Below are 17,424 nucleotides of genomic sequence, written 5' to 3' on the forward strand. Positions count from 1 at the left end.
TCTAGGGACAACTAAAGAGGGGGAAAGGAAGACCTCTCAGGGAGAGCCCAAAGCCCAAAGCACCAATTCTAAGTGAGCCATGAAACTCTAATCTACTTGGGCCTACTCAGAACCACAGCCCTGGAGCCCCATCTCCCTTTGGCACACGAGGAATGGCAGACTGCGGTGCTGCACCCAGGTCCGTGGACCAATGCATGCCTGCTGCTGCAACACAACCTGCATGTTCGAGGGACGCTGGGAGAGGAACACACGTCCCCACCCCACCGACACGGGGCTCGGCACAAGATATGTTTGGGCTGATAAAGGTACATGCCACGGTCCTCCATCAACTCCTTTTTCCTTCCTTGTATAAGAACAGCATGTTTTTTGTTGTTGTTGTTGTTGTTTTGGTTTTTTGTTTGTTTGTTTGTTTGGAAGAACAGCATGTTCCAGACAAGGGCCGCCTTTCAGCCTGGGTCCTGGGATAAGAAGACACACAGAACAGGGTTGAAGCCAGTTGCTGACAACCATGCCACGCCACGTGAATTAAACAAAAACGTGGTGTCATCGGTCTCTGAGATTTGAGTCAGAACCTAGCAAAAAGCTAACTAAATATATGCTGGGAGTCACGGACAAAGTGAATGAGTGAGGCCGGGAGTGAGCCAGCCCCTGTGGGTGGCAGGGTGGTGGCAGATGGGAGGCAATCAGCCTAAGGGCAGCCTCCTGTACTAAACCTTGTCACAGCCGTTGATTTGATTAAACACCAGGGGTCCCGCTCAGTAATAGCGCTAATATTTACCGTTGGAGAACTTGATTATTAAGAACACGTAGCTAGGGACCAGCAGTTAGCGTAATGGCTATGTCACTAGACTCCCATGTAGTCGACCACAGTTCAAGTCCTGGACCTGGCAGCTTAAACTCATACTGGGTGAGTGTGCATGCCTGCCTAAGATCCCGAGAAGAGAATGGAGGAGAAGGAATTGCGGCATGGCCATCCCCCCTGGCGGGTGATTTCTCGCTTTCTATCTCTGTCTCTGTCTTTCTGGCAAGCGCATGCGCCCTATAGCGAAAACCTCTCCAAAAAAAAAAAAAAGAAAAAAAACTCATGTAGCTATAAACAAAAAATATAATGACCCATCCTCTTTATGTTTTCATCATTATTTCACTTTTTGGAGCTCTTTTGAACACAAATCTTTAGTTCAGAAAGAATTGTGAAATTTGGTAATTATTCACATCTTTTTTATAAAAGAATTATTTTATTTATTTATTTATTTATTTACTTATTTATTTACTTTAATTTGACCAGAGAAGGACATAGCAAGAGAGTACGAGGGAGAAAACAAGCTACCAGGTCCGAGAATCGAACTGCAGTCGGCTATGTGGGAGTCCAGCATCCTTAACCACCATGCCACTGGCTGGCCCCAACATCTTTTTTTTTTTTTTTTCTGGTATTTTTCTTAAAACAAAGGGGAATTTTAAAATAATTATTTTAAAAGTACTCTCTGAAAATTCTTCTCAAACATCAATACAATCATCTGCAAAAACAGTCAAATGTAATCATACCACAAAAATAACCACCACTCTTTGTCTGAAAAAGTGGCTCCTGTGTGGATGGAAATGAGCAAGGGTACACGTGGAGCCCAGAGAATATTTAATTTAATTGATTTTATCCTAACTGGAGAGGTCTGAGCTGGAGAAAACAGAAGTAGCCTTGTTACAGAGAACCACAGAGTATAACTGTTGTTAAGTATGGGCAACTGTAAACACCTGAGTATTACAAGAGCTGACTACATACTTTCAAGTTCACATTTCTTACCAAAGGATTTGATCTTTTGCCATCAAGTCATTTAGAAAAGAGGAACCACTTGTCCCGACTGAACTCTAACAGAGAACTGTGTAATCCCAGGAATATAAGGGGCAAGGAATGTTTCTTTTTTACTGACTATTGAATAGCAGTTCAATAGTCAAAGATACATCACCACTTCTGTGAAGAAATGTCCTTCTATAAGACTTTAGGTCAGATCTGACTTTAGATTGCATATTAGGACTTTTTTTCTTTTTTCTTTTTAATGAGAGAAGAAGAGGAGAGAGCTAAGGGGAGACAGGGATAGGTATTTCTGCCAGTGTGTTGGTTGCGACCCTCCGAGTCCAGCCTCCCCATTAGTGCAGACAACTGTACCTGGGTTTTCAGGCTGACCCAGGAACTGAACCCAGGGCCTCCCCCACAGCTTCCAGCCTCCCAGACAGTGGCACGATCTGTACATTACTACGGCGGGACCACAGCTTTCATCCCAATGAGAAACAAGTAACAGCAATAGCTTTCTTTTTTTTTCTTTTCCTTTTTATTCACAAACTGATCAGTAATGAGAAAACACATGGAATAGACTCATAATGGAATTTGGATCTTCAGTCCTCTTTACAACTCAAATACTGGAATACACCCTCTGTTCCCAACAGTCCGGCCACCAGGCGCTTGCTCTCCCTTCTTTATTCCTTCAGCGCTTTTTCCTTTGGAAACACACTGCCTAGGCCTTCGACATTATTCCTAATTTCCAGGTATAAAAACAAGACAGATGAAGTGACATCTAAAAACACGGAAGATCGTAAGTTTTAAAACAAGACTAGAGTTCAGATTTTCTTGGTTTAGTTCTCTGTATTACCACAGTAAAATATTTAACCAAGTCCAAGAGATTTCTGATATGTAAAAATGACCAATAACTTTACTTTGATGGGGCTATCAATAATAGACTGATCAGTTAAATAATCACAACAAAGTTCAAATGTAAAGAACGATTCACTACTCCATTTATACAGTACTGAAACCACCATAACATGTAAATATCCAGAAGGTCTAAGTAACTGTAAATAATAACTCTGAAATACTGACATCTCGAAACACCTTTTAAATGACCAAAAACAATGAGATTTTTTCAGTATAACTCCAGTGAAGTTCTTCACACAGAACGATCTATATTTTTAAATTAGTAATTCATGTGTAATAGACACAAAACCCTTAATTGACTAGCTTGTTCACTAATACAATTCCACACTGCTTTGCTGTTATGTACTAATGAACTTGTAATTCGGTGAAATCCTTTTAAGAAACTCTAGTCTACAGAATGATATGTCCCAAACTGTTTGGCCTATTAAGTTTTTATTAACAAAACCCTCCAATACCTTTCTAAGATATTTAATTCCTCTCGACATCCTCTTTAAAGGGCCTGACTTGATGTGTTTGTGTCAAAGTAAGTCACAACCGAAGTGTAACCCTCCAGCCTCCATCCCCGGGGTTCTTCGTGAGTTTCAGTTCAGTGTAAGCCAGAACACTGACCTTGCCGTGGGTTTTCCCATGGGTTTTGACACGCCCCAGGCATCCTGTCCTCCCTAGGCACTGGCAGAACTGAAGTTAATAGTGGCAAGTTGTGTTCCTCAGCATAACCTGCCAAAATGTGATGATCTCCTTGGAGGAGAAGCCATGGGCTGCGATCACACGTCTGAGTTGACAGACATCCAAATGGATTCTGTATAAAAAGAAAAGGTTTGTGTCTTCTGGAATATGAATGTCCACTTTTAATAAATTCAAGCAGATCCCAACATAAACATCTTCGAACTTGATGGGTTTTACGTGCCCCATCATTTCATAAATCCTTGGCACCAAATCCCTGGACATGATGTAACCGAGCCCACTGCAGTAGGGGGGGAACACCTTGAAAGGATACTCCTGGTATGAAATATAAGGTTTTTGATAAAATCCTCTATAGGAATAATTATCAATTAGAGGATAGCCTGTGAAAAACTTTTCTGAATGGTTTAAGTTTAAAAGGTATTTCACTAAATGGCCGGTATTGACGAAAACGTCAGTGTCTGTCTTCATGACGTACTTGGCGTTGGGGCAAAACTCAGTCACCCACCTGAACGCCATGATGGTTTTCAAGGTCAGGTTATTATATGTGTCTAAAAAATTCTGCCGTATTATGTCACCATAAAGAAGGTGCTCATCCTCTAAGGACAGGGCTAACATTTTGTCCTCCCTTTCAGCCTGCTGGCCTAACAGGAAAAACGTGAGGACCTCGTATCCCCACCAAGACTTTTTCTCCCCCCAGGTAACTCTAATGGCTTGTCTGGCTTTCACATCGGAGGGGTGTGAGGTCACCAGGATGACCAGAAAGGGGTTCTGATGGGAGCAGTTGGAATGCTCTCGGAGCATGAAGCGGAAGTCTTGTCTGTAGATGGGCTCATACTCGTAGAAGTACATCAAGTTCACACGTTCGATCACATTGTAGTGCGGAAGGCTGAGGTACCACATCACCAGGAAACTCAGGAGAGACAGCAGCAGCAGGCTCCATTTGAGGGACCTCAGTGACATCCTACTTGGAAGGACGGTCGAGGGAGCCAGGGCCATCCACAGCCGCTTGGAAGCACACGAATTGCAGGAGCTGGAAGATTTCACAAGATCAGGTTAGTATTCCCTTAACCAAAATGCACTGTCGAGTGACAGCTGCTTTTCTATTCCAGGAGGAAGAGCAGAGCCAAAGCTCGAGCAAGCCCAGAAATTCCGACCTGGGTCTGGGCCGACTTTACTAGGTGTAGCTACGCAAATGGGTACCGACAACCGAAACTGAACTTTAACTTTTTTACATCAAGACAAAGGTTCACACGTAGTTTCTGATTAGTCGAGAAAACCTGCTGCTTCTTGTTCTACACAAAGGACTGGTTACTATGAAATAGGAGCTTATCCTAGATGGCCAGAGAGACAGGAAGAGAGATAATGGAGGGTTTTAAAAAAAATCTGCAATAAAAACAAACAAAATAGTTTGTCTTTTTTTTTTTTACCACTATGAAAAAAAGAAATAAAGGATGTAATGCAAGGAGATATTACCAGCAGCATGTCCAAATAAACCAGGGCCCCCGGGGTCCTTTGCAACTGTGAGATCTCATATGGAGTGAGTAAATCTGAAGCAGGAAAACCCCCATAGCAGTAATTATTCATGGCAGCAGCTCAGGATAGCACAAAGGTGGAGACTCTTCACCGGAAGGTGAATTCTCTGGACATAACAGGACCATCATCTCTTCTGTCTGTAGATGCTCAGACTGTGAAACGGCCTGGACAGGCTCCAACACCACCCGCCCCTGTCTCTCCGGTGGGCTGAACTCACAGCTCGGTCTGGAGAGCAAGTGCTTACACGAAAGGCCTGCCTTCAGTACAGAGTTTTCAGTTTCCCATTCAGAGTATTTGGGTGCCACGTTCCAGATCAGAACTGGAGAATGGGAACTCCCAGAACGTGTTTTTACACAGAACCTCCAGCTGAGACAGGAAAACAGAGCCCATGACACAGAGCACTCAGACTGTGGCGTGACAGTGGGGCCTCTGCCCTGTGCCGGATACCACAGTCTTCTGTGGCACCATGAGCCCGTCTGTGTAAGGATACTTATGCTTCAGTTTCTGGACAACCTCTATATCCACTGACTACACCAGGCAGGGAAGAGACCAAAGGAAGCAGAAGGTGGGAGGAGGAGAAAATGCTGAGACACTGCACAAACGTGGCATGGAGCGCAGTACAGACTGCTTACAGCCAGCGCTAGCCAACTGGTGTCAGGGCAGGCCAACACATAGGGAGTGGGCTGAGAAGGCGTCTGGCAGGTGCTCTTCACTCATTGTCATCTAGAGGCGGCCACTGGGAATCCACTGTTTGCTCTGAAGGGTGAACATTAAGTCAGAGTGGGCAAACAGGGCTACCGATGGTGCTGCCTTGGGTCCACATAAAGATTGGGAAAACAGCTCTTCTACCTCTTAACACATATGAAAACACAAGGCTTGGGTGGTTAAGAGGATGGATCCCACATGGTCACCATGTCTAGGACTCCGAGGGCTTGCAAAACACACTGGGTGCATATGCATGTGCGCTCAATATCCTGAGAGGAGAATGGAGGAGATAGAATTACACTTTGGCCATCCTTGCTGGGGGGGTACTTTCTCATTTTCTTTCTTTCTGTCTCTCTCTCTCATGAGTTTGTGTACCCTAACAAACCAAACATTAAAATTAAAAAAAAATTTTTAATGAAAAAAATATATATAAGCTTGGGCCAGCTTGCAGTAGGGCAGCTAGGTCCCACATGGCTGACTACAATGCAAGTCCTGGACCTGGCAGCTTGAAAAACACACCAGGAGTCTGTGCACCATGTCCAAAGTCCAGAAAGGAGAAATGGATGGAGAAGGGATTGTCTGTGACCATCTCCCATGGAGGGTGCTTTCTACCCAACTCTTTAGCAAGAACATGTGCCCTTTGGCAAAAACAAAACAAAACACAACAAAAAAACGAATGCGACAGCTCTCGAGGTTCCCTGCCCTCTCCACCTGGCCATGTCTTACCTGCTCTGATTACTTCTGGCACAATAACCTTCTCCATCTCTAACGCTCTGGCATGATGCGCGGGAACGTGTAACGAACTCTCCCCATTGACGTCACGTATATGTGCCTTGCCTCTCCACTTAAAGGCTGTGACCTTTTTAATACAGAACATTCTTCTCACAAGCGGCCACGTATATGTGCCTTGCCTCTCCACTTAAAGTCTGTGACCTTTTTCGTACAGAACATTCTTCTCACAAGAGGTCATAGCAGGAGTGCAGTGGGCACTAGGTCTGCCACGCTATTTCCAAGTGTGTAAGAATGAGGTGCAGGTCCTTCCCTTGGCCTCCTGCCCTCAACTACCCCTAGAGCCACACCCAGCCAGTCCCTGGAAAGCCCGCAACAGAACAGTCCTAGAATACGAATTATAAAGGTAACGAGCGTCCATTTTCTCCTCGCCTGGCTGCTGGGCCCTGCACAACCCTCAGAGGCACTACCATGGCCACTGCGACGTGGGCATCCATTCCCATGACTGTCGGACGGCAGCTTTACGTCTCATCCGCACCAGTGGGTTATCATGACACATTCTGGCCAAACAGAAGGTGACTTCCCGAGTAGGGGCACCACTGAAAACTGCCCCCAGGCAATGGAGGCCCTGCTGTTCTTCAACGTAGGAACTACAAGCAGCAACTCGAATTTTAAGAGTTAACAAAGGTTATGTGTTCTGTGAGCCAGGTTTCCAAATGTGACTACGGTTACGACATCTCTTGCTCATAGGCACATGAAGAAAATGAAGCAGCAGCAAAAAGAGAAGCCACAGTCTAGTCCAAGGGCAGGGGAAGTCTTCAATCCCGAGAGAGAAGGGACTACAGCGTGGCCATCCCCATGGGGGTGATTTCTCACTTTCCCTCTCTTCCGTCTCTCTTCATGAGCACATGTGCCCTCTGGTAAAAACAAACAAACAAACAAACAAACAAACAAAAAAACTAAAAAAAAAAATGACCTTTAAAGGGCTGGCCAGAACACACTGCGGGTCCCCTGAGACAGGTGGTTCTATGGCAGAGACACGAGAGCTCACACTCCAGCCGGTCCTTTACCGGCCGAGATGCGTGGGTACATCACACTGGAGGCGCCTCAGCTTCCTGTCTCTATGCTGAAGACTAACGCAGAGCGAATGAGGGGTAACACACACCCTCTGGCCTGTGAGTCAACCAGGAGGGGCTGTTAGTGCCAGCGGTCGTTCTGTCGCTGACATCTCTTCCACCCTCATAGCGTCCTCTAAATTGATTATAATCGTCAAAAGGGATTATCCTAAAGAAATCATCTTGATTTTCCTTAAAGAAAAGTACATTTCAAAGCCATAAATACATTTTTTTTCTATTTCTTACCTTCTCTTTGATTTATTCCTTCTGAGTGAAAGACATTCAGTTTCACCAACTGAACATTCAGTAGTAGGTAGTTATCAAAACTAATGTTCAAAATGTCTGTAAGAGATATAAGAAACTTTGCATTATTTATCGACAGGGCAGGAGGTTAGGGGTCAAAGAATGGAAGAGCGAAGAGTCCCTACTTCTTTCTGAACTAGAAATATATGTTGAAATAAAATATTATAACACTGGGTTGATCCACAATGCATTGCCAGTGCATTACATCAGGAGTCAGATCCCACAGGGCTGACTGCAGTTCAAATCCCAGCCCTGGAAGCTTGAAAAACACACCAGGTGTGTGTGCATGCATGTCCCAAATCCTGATGAGAGGGAGAAATGAAAAAAATGACTGCGGTATGACTGAGCTCCCCTGCAGGGAGGGTGTCTTCTTTCTGGTGAGCTTGTGTGTCCTCTAGCAATTACAAAGTGTTAAAATAGTTACTGTGGTGCTGGCCCCATGGGTCCTCTAGTTAAGGAAGCCACGTCTCACATGTCTACTGTAGTTTGAATCCTGCCTCCAGTGACTTGGTAACGCATGCCAGGCGCGTGCTCCCCAAATGACGACAGGATGAAGACATGGAGAAGGGACTGTGGTGTGATCATGCCCCCTTAGGGGGAGTTTTCTGGCTCTTTCTTTGTCTCTCTCTCTCTCTCTCTCTCTCTGGCAAATGCACATACTCTTTGCCAATAAAAAATAAAAATCCTACTTGTCTACAGAATTCATAATTCATGACTTCATTATGGAAAAAGGGCTGTTGGTATTCAAAACTGCTGCAGATTCGAGACTTGTCACATATAACTAAGTCATCTCATCAACTAGTGTCTTGTGTCACCCTATCGCAGTTCCACTTCCCTGATAAAGGCCTTAGGGGGTGACTAAAACAAACAAAACAGAACACTGCTAAGGAGCACTCTGCTGGTATCTGCTCCCACCCATTCTCTGAAGACAACGCTGATGCATGAATGCTGACCACCATTCCTCTGCCTCTCCCAACCCTGACATCCACTAATGAATTCCTGAGAAGCAGAATTTTTTTAATTTTAGAATTATTTATTTAATTTTATTTATCATTATTTTCAAATTTGTTAGAGGGCATGGGTGCTCACCAGAAAGAGAAGGAGAAAGAAGGAGAGAGAGAACGAGTGAGAAAGCAAGCCCCCAGGTCTGGGGCTTGAACTGCAGTCAGCCACGTGGAAGTCCAGAACCTCAACCACCACGCCACCTGCTGGCCCCCACAGTTTACATAAGTGCCAGAGGATGTATGCACTTACTAGAGACAGAGACGCAGACGGAGGAAGAAAACAACCAGTGTTATTATTCTGTTACCCAATAACCCTGTGCAGCAGGTGAGCTGGTTTTATTGTACCTATTTCATAGATACATTTTAGAGGATTCAGGTAAAATGAAGACTTTTTTAAACGGACTTGAACTTACTAATATAAAAGACACAAACACCTGCTAAAAGAAATCCCGAAGGGTGTACAGCAATTTGATTAAAAAACTGCAGCTGGAGGAGGAGAAGCAACGCACACAACAAAGGCAAGCAAGGTTATTAAAAAACAGAAAACATTGATACACAGAGATAAGAAGAAAGAAAAAAGAGAAAGGGTAAGAACATAAACTATTTTTTTTAATGTGGTAAGAGAGTGAAATTAAAATACTAGATAAAAAAATGACATGGTAACTGTAAAAAGATGTTTCAGAGGAAAATGAAAATATGCTAATGTTCTTAGCTAGTTCAGAAGAAATAAGGAGCTCCTGATACACTTCAACATCTGGTTAAAATTTTTAGTTAACAGTATTTATTAACCGTTTAAGTGACCTCTGAAAGAACAGATGTGGGGGGATGTATCTTCCAGACTGCTTGAGAAATACAGAGATACACAGCAAGCTATCGAGTCAACAGTAGGAAGAACAAGAGAAAAAAAGTATGGGAAATAGCAAACACAAAAGATGATGGCAAAAATACATCTAGATGCATTATTAATTAGGGTAAATATAAATGTAAACTCACTTACTGAAAAACAGGACTCTCAGACTGGCCTAAAATTTTGCCATATCCTGCTTATAAGACACACACCTGAAACGAAACAACACAAAATGTTTAAAACTCAGGCATATGCATCATGAAAACACCAACCCAAACATGCTACTGTAATTAATCATTAACACATTTTATAAATGAATAGTATTCACAAGGGGCAAAGGCGATTTTGTTACCATCCAACAAGACAATTCAATAATCATGAAGCTACAAAGCCACAAAAACAGCATCAAAATATATAAAGCAGAACCCACAAAGTGTAGTAGTAACTGGAAAAATCTAAAACGCTTGTGAGATATTTCCAGCACATCTAAGAAACTGATACATCAACAAGATAAAATATAGGAATATGAATTTTCTAAAGAATAGTATTACTAAGCTTGATCTAATAAAAAACATTTAGCCCTCCTTATACAATAAAAAGAATAGGAATATGTGTTTTTAAGACTGTAAGAAACTGTCAAAAAAGAATGATAATATTAGGTTACAAAGATCATCTTAACAAATTTTTTTGTTTTTTTTTGGAGAGGTTTCTGCTATAGGGCACATGCACTTGCCAGAAAGACAGAGACAGAGAGACAGAAAATGAGAAATCAGCCCCCAGGGGGGATGGCCATGCCACAATCCCTTCTCCTCCATTCTCCTCTCGGGCTCTTGGGCGTGTACGCACAAACGCCCGGTGTGAGTTTCAGCCCCTGGGCCTGGGACTTGAACTGCAGTAACTACATGGGAGTCCAGAGACATAGCTATTACGTCAACTGCTGGACCCCCTCAACAATTTTTAAAACTTAACATAGACTATATTTTTTCTTTTATGTGGGAGTCCAGTGCCTTAACCACCAGTCCACCTGCTGGTTCCAGACTACATTTTGTAACCATACATGATACATATAGTTATAAATCAACTACAAAAGTATAACATGGAAATACACGGAAACAAATCTGTTAGGGAAGTCAATATCCTCACACACAAGATTTCTGTTTAACCCATGAATTTAAAGGGAACGCCATAGTGGAAGCTAAATATCTGCAGTCAAACACTGAAAGTGAAGCACTATGACACCAATTCCTTTCTTGAAAATTATTAAAAAAGATAAGTATTTCTTTTTTTTTCTGCTTTAAAGAATGATCTACAATTCAAGGGAAGCAAGTAACTCAAGACGAGGAGGAAAAGCTCTTATTTATAGAAAAAACGCCAATCCTAAATGTAGATGGAACGCCAGGACAGGAAGCGATCATTTTGCAACCTTTTATCAAGTTACTAATTCAGGCAATGATTATTAGCCAGTGTTTTCATCAACGAATGTGAGGTTGGTGACCAGGGATGTGAGGCTGGCTCATTCCCAGACGGTAGGTGCACAGGGCAGCTGTTCTGCTTCCTCACGCCTGAGCAATGGTACAGAAGCCCAGCACTCTAAATTCCATGTCCCCCGGGGAGGGCCAGAAGGAAGAACCTATAATGCTGATGAACACAAAAACTTACAAAGGGCCAACACAGAAGACAACTATTACTACTGACTTCTCTTTTATAAAGATTTTTTGCCATAAGGTACGTGTGATCGTCAGAGGGAGAGAGACACAGAGGGGGAAAGCGAGAAATCATCCCTCCACGGGTATGGCCCCACCACAATCCCTTTTCCTTCATTCTCCTTTCAGGATTCCCAGCTGAAGCAGAAGACAGTCGAGTGACATCAGGCTACTTTATCTGAGGACTGTACACAGGCACTCCTCACTTAATGACTGAGTTCCCAGTTCTAAGACTTTGTTAAGCAAACTGGTCGATAAGCGAGGAGCTGAAAGGTGGATGTCTTGTGGTGTGTCGTGGTGCCATAGGGTATGTATTTTTCAATAGATATGATGTAAAACCACACTAAAATAATATAATGGTGCCCCACAGAAAACAGACATTAGATAAACACCAGAAAGCAACAAGACACACCACAGTAATGTAAATAGGTGTAAGCATTTTCATTTACTCTGAAATCTGCTATGGGTGCATGATAAAGTACAAGAAAATTTCAGTCTTACGAAAATACGGCCTGCCTGCAGGAACAAGACAAAGACCAAGAAAAGGGGGATCCCAAGTCGCACACAGACTGAGAAAGGGGAGTCCCCATGCTGCGGAACTTACTAAGCCTAAGCAGTCACTAAAAGGGTAGGTTACGAAGAGGAGTGGTTGTATTTTTTTTTTTTTTTTGGAGAGATTTTTGCTATAGGGCGCGTGCGCTTGCCAGACAGACAGAGAGAGACATAGAGACAGAAAGCGAGAAATCACCCCCCAGGGGGGATGGTCATGCCGCAATCCCTTCTCCTCCATTCTCCTCTCGGGATCTTGGGCACGCACGCACACGCGCCCGGCGTGAGTTTTAAGCCACCGGGTCCAGGACGCGAACCACGATCGACTACGTGGGAGTCCAGCGACATAGCCATTACGCTAACTGCTGGTTCCCAGGAGTGGTTGTATTTGATAAGGTTTATATTGTCCTCCTTATGTTGGGACACACAGCAGGTTATATAATAGGAGGTCAATTTCATTCACTGAATAAAGCAGTGGGTATATTTGCCTTATTTAATAACACTTAAAAGGAGGCATGAAGGGACCAGCAGGTGGTGTGGTAGTTAAAGGTGCTAGATTCCCACATGACAGACTGTGGTTTGAGTCCTGGACCCAGTGGCTTAAAACTCATGCCAGGCGTGTATGCATGTGTGTCCAAGATCCCAGGAGGAGAATGGAAGAAGGAGGACTGCAGCATGGCCATCTTCCACGGGGGGTGATTTCTTACTTTCCCTCTCACTGCCTCTGTCTCTCTGGCGAGTGAATGTGCCCTATGACAAAACCTTAAAAAAATAAAAAAAATAAAAAAGAAATGTGCATGCTAGCTCTGTTGCCTGATAATAAAGGGAAGAAGATCCCACATGGTTAACCACACGGTTCAAATCCTGGTCATGCAGCTTGAAAAACATGCCAAGCCATGTGCATGGGTGCTCCAAATCCCAAAAGGATGGAGAAGAGATTGTAGTGTGACCATGCTCCACTGGGGGGTACATTCTCCCTCTTCCTCTCCCCATCTCTGATAAGTACATGCACCCTCTGGCAAATTAAAAGAAAGAAACAAATGAACATACTTTAGGTTGAGGCAAATATGGCTTACATGGAAAGAATTTGCTTTCTATTCCACACAACTTCTTCACACTCTCCTCTCCATAGTTTTTTTTGGAGAGGATTTTGCTATAGGGCGTGTGCGCCCGCCAGAAAGACAAAGAGACAGAGAGACAGAAAGTGAGAAATCACCCCCCCAGGGGAATGGCCATGCCACAGTCCCTTCTCCTCCATTCTCTTCTTGGGATCTTGGGCATGCACACATACACGCCCAGCATGAGTTTAAGCCACTGGGTCCAGGACTCAAATTGTGGTCGACTACATAGGAGTCCAGCGACATAGCCATTATGCCAACTGCTGGTCCCCCCTTTTCTCCATAGTTTTAACTATAGCCCTTGCTTGTCCTGGCACTGTTGTAACCATTTTTAGTTCTTCAGTTTGTTTGATGATTAACACGACCTTAAGATGCAGGCACCATTATAACACGTATCTTCCAGCTAAGGAGCCTGAGACGTGGAGACCTGATCCGCAGTGAGAGACTTGGAGCTGGTGGAGCTGCTGAGGCAATACACGTCTCTACACCCTCAGAGGCATCTCTAAGTACTGACTACAGTGCTTCCTTCCTCTGGGCTGGCATATTACTCTCCTCCATATAGTGCAATGCCTCCGTTCTTCCAAAGGGCTGAAGCATTCGCAAAGTTGAACCAGAAACTCTAAATAAAAGGCAATTGTAAAAACAAACACCATTTGATCTCCATGCAATTCAAGTTCACCTCTTCCAAATGTTCACCCAGTATTCAAGGAGCTTTCCTGTCCAAGTTCATTTTCTAGCAATGGAGGAATTGTTGAAGGGAATAATGTCAATAAGGTTGTATTCCAATTAACCTTGAATAACCCACAGAGTTTCTGCAAATATCAGAAAAAGCAATGACTGGCAGGAGCTACCAAGATGTCCTGAGAACGCAGTCTGACCGACCTCATCCCCATCTTCCATGGGATTCCTCAACTAGGTCAAGGAAGTCTTGGACAACACGTAAGAATTGTGGAGAGCAGTCCATTTGAAAATATGTGATGAAAACATGTGGCGTGTAGACACATGCAGAAACACGCTTTTGTAGGTTATTTTAGTAGGGTTATTGAGAAGTATTTATATACAAAAAGCAGTATTTGTGTATTGTGAATGGTTATTTTGTTGTTGTTGTTGATATTTAATATTTTGACATGCCCAGTATTGGGCTAAAGGAAGTTACATGTGTTTATTAAATTGTTTTTTAAAAAAAGATTAGAAAAATTAAGTGGTGCCAGTTATTTTTATATTTTTAGACGATTTATATTTTAAAATAATTGGTTTGACTTTTTGATTTCTTTTTTTTGTATTTTATTTTTTTACTTTTTTTGCATTTTATTTCCTCCCCATTTTCTGCTCTTTCAAAGAATAAACCTGAGGCTGGTTCTGGTCGCAACTTCTCCATCAGAGAAGCTGTGCCCACCCGAACCTCGCTTTTCTATGCTGTGTGTCTGTGTGTGTTTGTTATTGCATCTATTTCTAATCCACGGCCTTCCCCACTCAGAGAAACGTGTTCATACTGAACTGGTCCCAGCAAGGTGGTGTCCAACGTGGGCATAATGGGTTATATTCATCCGCCAAATATGATTGGGGGCCAGGCCCCTAGGGTTGACTCTTATAGGAAGAGAAGGCAGGAAAGGAACACAGTTCGGACAATTTTTAACAATGTCACATGCCTGTTGCCTAGTGACAGAAAATTGTTCGCGCAAGGCAGCAGCATTTTGGTGAACAAGGTTATGATTGCTGTGCCTGTGTTTCTGGAGTGTCTGAAACAACAGCAATGAGCTGTGCATCAGCTTGGTGGTCACCAAATGTAAGAGCACCACGGAGGCTGGGGTGAGATTCAGTGTGGCAAATGAAAAGTGGGCACTTTCGTCTACACACTAAATCTTTTAGGACAATGTTAAACGAAGTAATTACCGGTGGATAATAAGATCTGAACTAACCCTAGTTAAAGATTTGACAATAATTTACCACTGATAAAGAAATTTGGCAGTACTTATGGCATACAGTAGTTTAATACTACCTATAACTGCCTGATTAATACCATATCATTGACTTTTAGGAATTTTAAATTATTTTGGAATATAAAGATGTGTGTGTGTGTGTATATATATATATATAAATATATGTATATATTTATATATATATTTAGAACAGCCAGTCTGAAAACATGTGGCCTGTAGACACATGCAGAAATGTGCTTCCTAAGCTACTCTAGGAGGGCTATTGAGAAGCATCTACATACAAAAGCAGTGTCTGCCTGCTGTCAATGGTTATCTTCCTGTTGTTGTTGACACCCAATACCTTGATACAGCCCTGTATCGGGCTAAAGGAAGTCACATGCGTTTATCAAATTGTCCCCCAAAAAAGATCAGAAAAATTATATGGTCAGTCATTTTACATTTTCAGATGATTTACAACCCCAAACAACTGGCTTGGCATTCTGATTCCTCCTCCCCTGTTCTCTTTGCATTCCACTTCCTTCTTCCCCATTTCCTTTGCAGCCCATTTCCCCCCCCCCCATTTTCTGCCCTTTAAAAAGAATAAACACCGTCATATATGAAGCTCACCTGGAGAAGATGGAGGCGGGGGAACCTTCTAGCTTAAATGTATAAATTAGTGTCAGAGTCTGTGGCAGGGACATGAGTTGGAGCTTCCAGTGAAAGTGCAAATTAGAGGGACCAGCAGTTAGCATTATGGCTATGTTGCTGGACTCCCATGTAGTTGACCACGGTTTGAATCCTGGACCCAGTGGCTTAAACTCATGCCAGGTGTGTGTGCATGCATGCCCAAGATCCCAAGAGGACAATGGAGGAGAAGGGATTGCGATTTGGCCATCCAACCGGGCAGGGGGGGGTGGGTTGATTTCTCACTTTCTGTATCTCTCTTTCTGGTGAGTACAAAACCCTATAGCAAAAACCTCTCAAAAAATAATAAATAAAGTGCAAATTACAGAACTCCTATCAGTACGGAAAACAGAACTATTTGATTCTAGGGGAGAAGAGTCAAGGATAATTTCTTTTTAGAAACTAGGTAATCCCATCCTCAAAAGTCGAACTAAAACAACAGCCAAATACAGTTCTAGGTAAGAACTGTCTGGACTCTATGGTAGAGATGGAAACACTGGAGGACATACAAGCATTAAAAATTGTTGGGGACACTAGAGACAAAGTGGAAAGAACGTAGGAAAGGAAAATTGGGGAAAAATATAGAGCTAAGACATTTGTGGGGCACAGATACGGTTTATTATTTGTTGATGAGGATGTGTATAGTGTTCTCAACTGGACTGGACTGAGGTAAAGTCTCTTTACAATCTAAATAATGTATAGTGATTAAATGTATACATAAAAATTAAATTCTTTTTAAAAAAGGCCAGACAGTAAATATTTTCTTTTCGGACGATAGTCTCTATCTCAGGTACTCAGTTCTGCCTCTGTATAGAAAATGGAGCCACAGACAAATATTAAACAAATAGGTGTGGATGTGTTCCAATAAAAACTTATTTATGAAACAGGCAGCTAGTCTGGAGATGCCTGTTCTAGTTCCACGAACTGACATACGGAGGACATTGATAATAACTGCTAAGACTCTCTTCTCTGTCTTCCTGTGACCCCAGGGGGCCATGCTACTGAAAAGTGACTCCTAGTGCTGGCTACCATTGCCTAATGAGCTGTTGCCTGCAGGGCAGGCAGGGCTGTGGATGCACAGATGTGCCAGAAAAGGCCTTGGCTTCCAGTCAACTAATCCTACTCAGCCAGCTGCCATGGGACAGGAAACTCACTCTAGCTTTTCGGTTTGAGTTCTCAATATCTCAGAGTTTCAAAGAGTACAGGTTATCTCCTAATCAAAGCTTCCATCCTGCAGCCTCTCGGGACCTCATTCTAGAGCTGTTCTGTGGCTTCATCTGCCCCTCATCTTGAGGTACTCCCTACAAACCACCATGTTTTGATGGCATGGTCCCCCTCTTCTGATTCACAATTCGCTGGAAGCCCTGGTAACAAAAGCACATCCATACTTTAAATATTCAACTTTTTATTACAATAAAATCTTCATTCATAGCCCCCTAAAATATGTTTGCCACAGAGCCTCCTATTAAATGAACTCAATTTGGGGGACCAGCAGTTGGCATAATGGCTATGTCACTGGACTCCCATGTAGTCAACCGTGGTTCAAGTCTGCATGGTTTAAATTCACGCCAGGGGCATGTGTGTGCGTGCCCAAGATCCTGAGAGGAGAATGGAGGAGAAGGAACTGCGGCATGGCCATCCCCACTGGGGTGTGATTTCTCGCTTTCTGTCTGTCTGTCTCTGTTTCTCTTTCTGGTGAGCACACGAGCCCTATAACAAAAACCTCTCCATGAAAGAAAAAGGGAAAAAAAGTGAACTCAAAAATGAACTCAATTTTTTTTTTTTAGTTTTTTTTTTTTTTTAAAAAATGCACATGCCCCCACCGGGGGG

General features: G+C 43.1%; 1 protein-coding gene across 4 annotated transcripts in view; it reads right to left on the reverse strand.

Moving 5' to 3' along the window:
* Nucleotides 1–2,303: 2,303 nt before the first annotated feature.
* The window catches only part of B3GALNT1 (beta-1,3-N-acetylgalactosaminyltransferase 1 (Globoside blood group)), a 25,986-nt gene continuing 10,865 nt past the window's right edge, over nucleotides 2,304–17,424 (reverse strand). For 3 of the 4 annotated variants that reach the window (XM_006159956.3, XM_006159955.3, XM_027776357.1), the window contains exons 3-5: nucleotides 9,772–9,833; nucleotides 7,714–7,809; nucleotides 2,304–4,415 (exon numbers count right to left, since the gene is read on the reverse strand). In XM_006159956.3, coding sequence (XP_006160018.1) covers nucleotides 3,386–4,381 — 996 coding nt within the window. In that variant the 5' untranslated portion in view covers nucleotides 4,382–4,415; nucleotides 7,714–7,809; nucleotides 9,772–9,833 and the 3' untranslated portion in view covers nucleotides 2,304–3,385. Of the gene's footprint in view, nucleotides 4,416–7,713; nucleotides 7,810–9,767; nucleotides 9,834–17,424 lie in introns of all 4 variants that reach the window. The other variant, XM_014592182.2, reaches the window with a different exon arrangement.

Source organism: Tupaia chinensis, unplaced genomic scaffold (genome assembly GCF_000334495.1).
Source record: "Tupaia chinensis unplaced genomic scaffold, TupChi_1.0 Scaffold000670_1, whole genome shotgun sequence".
In the NCBI taxonomy this organism is placed as follows: Eukaryota; Metazoa; Chordata; class Mammalia; order Scandentia; family Tupaiidae; genus Tupaia; species Tupaia belangeri.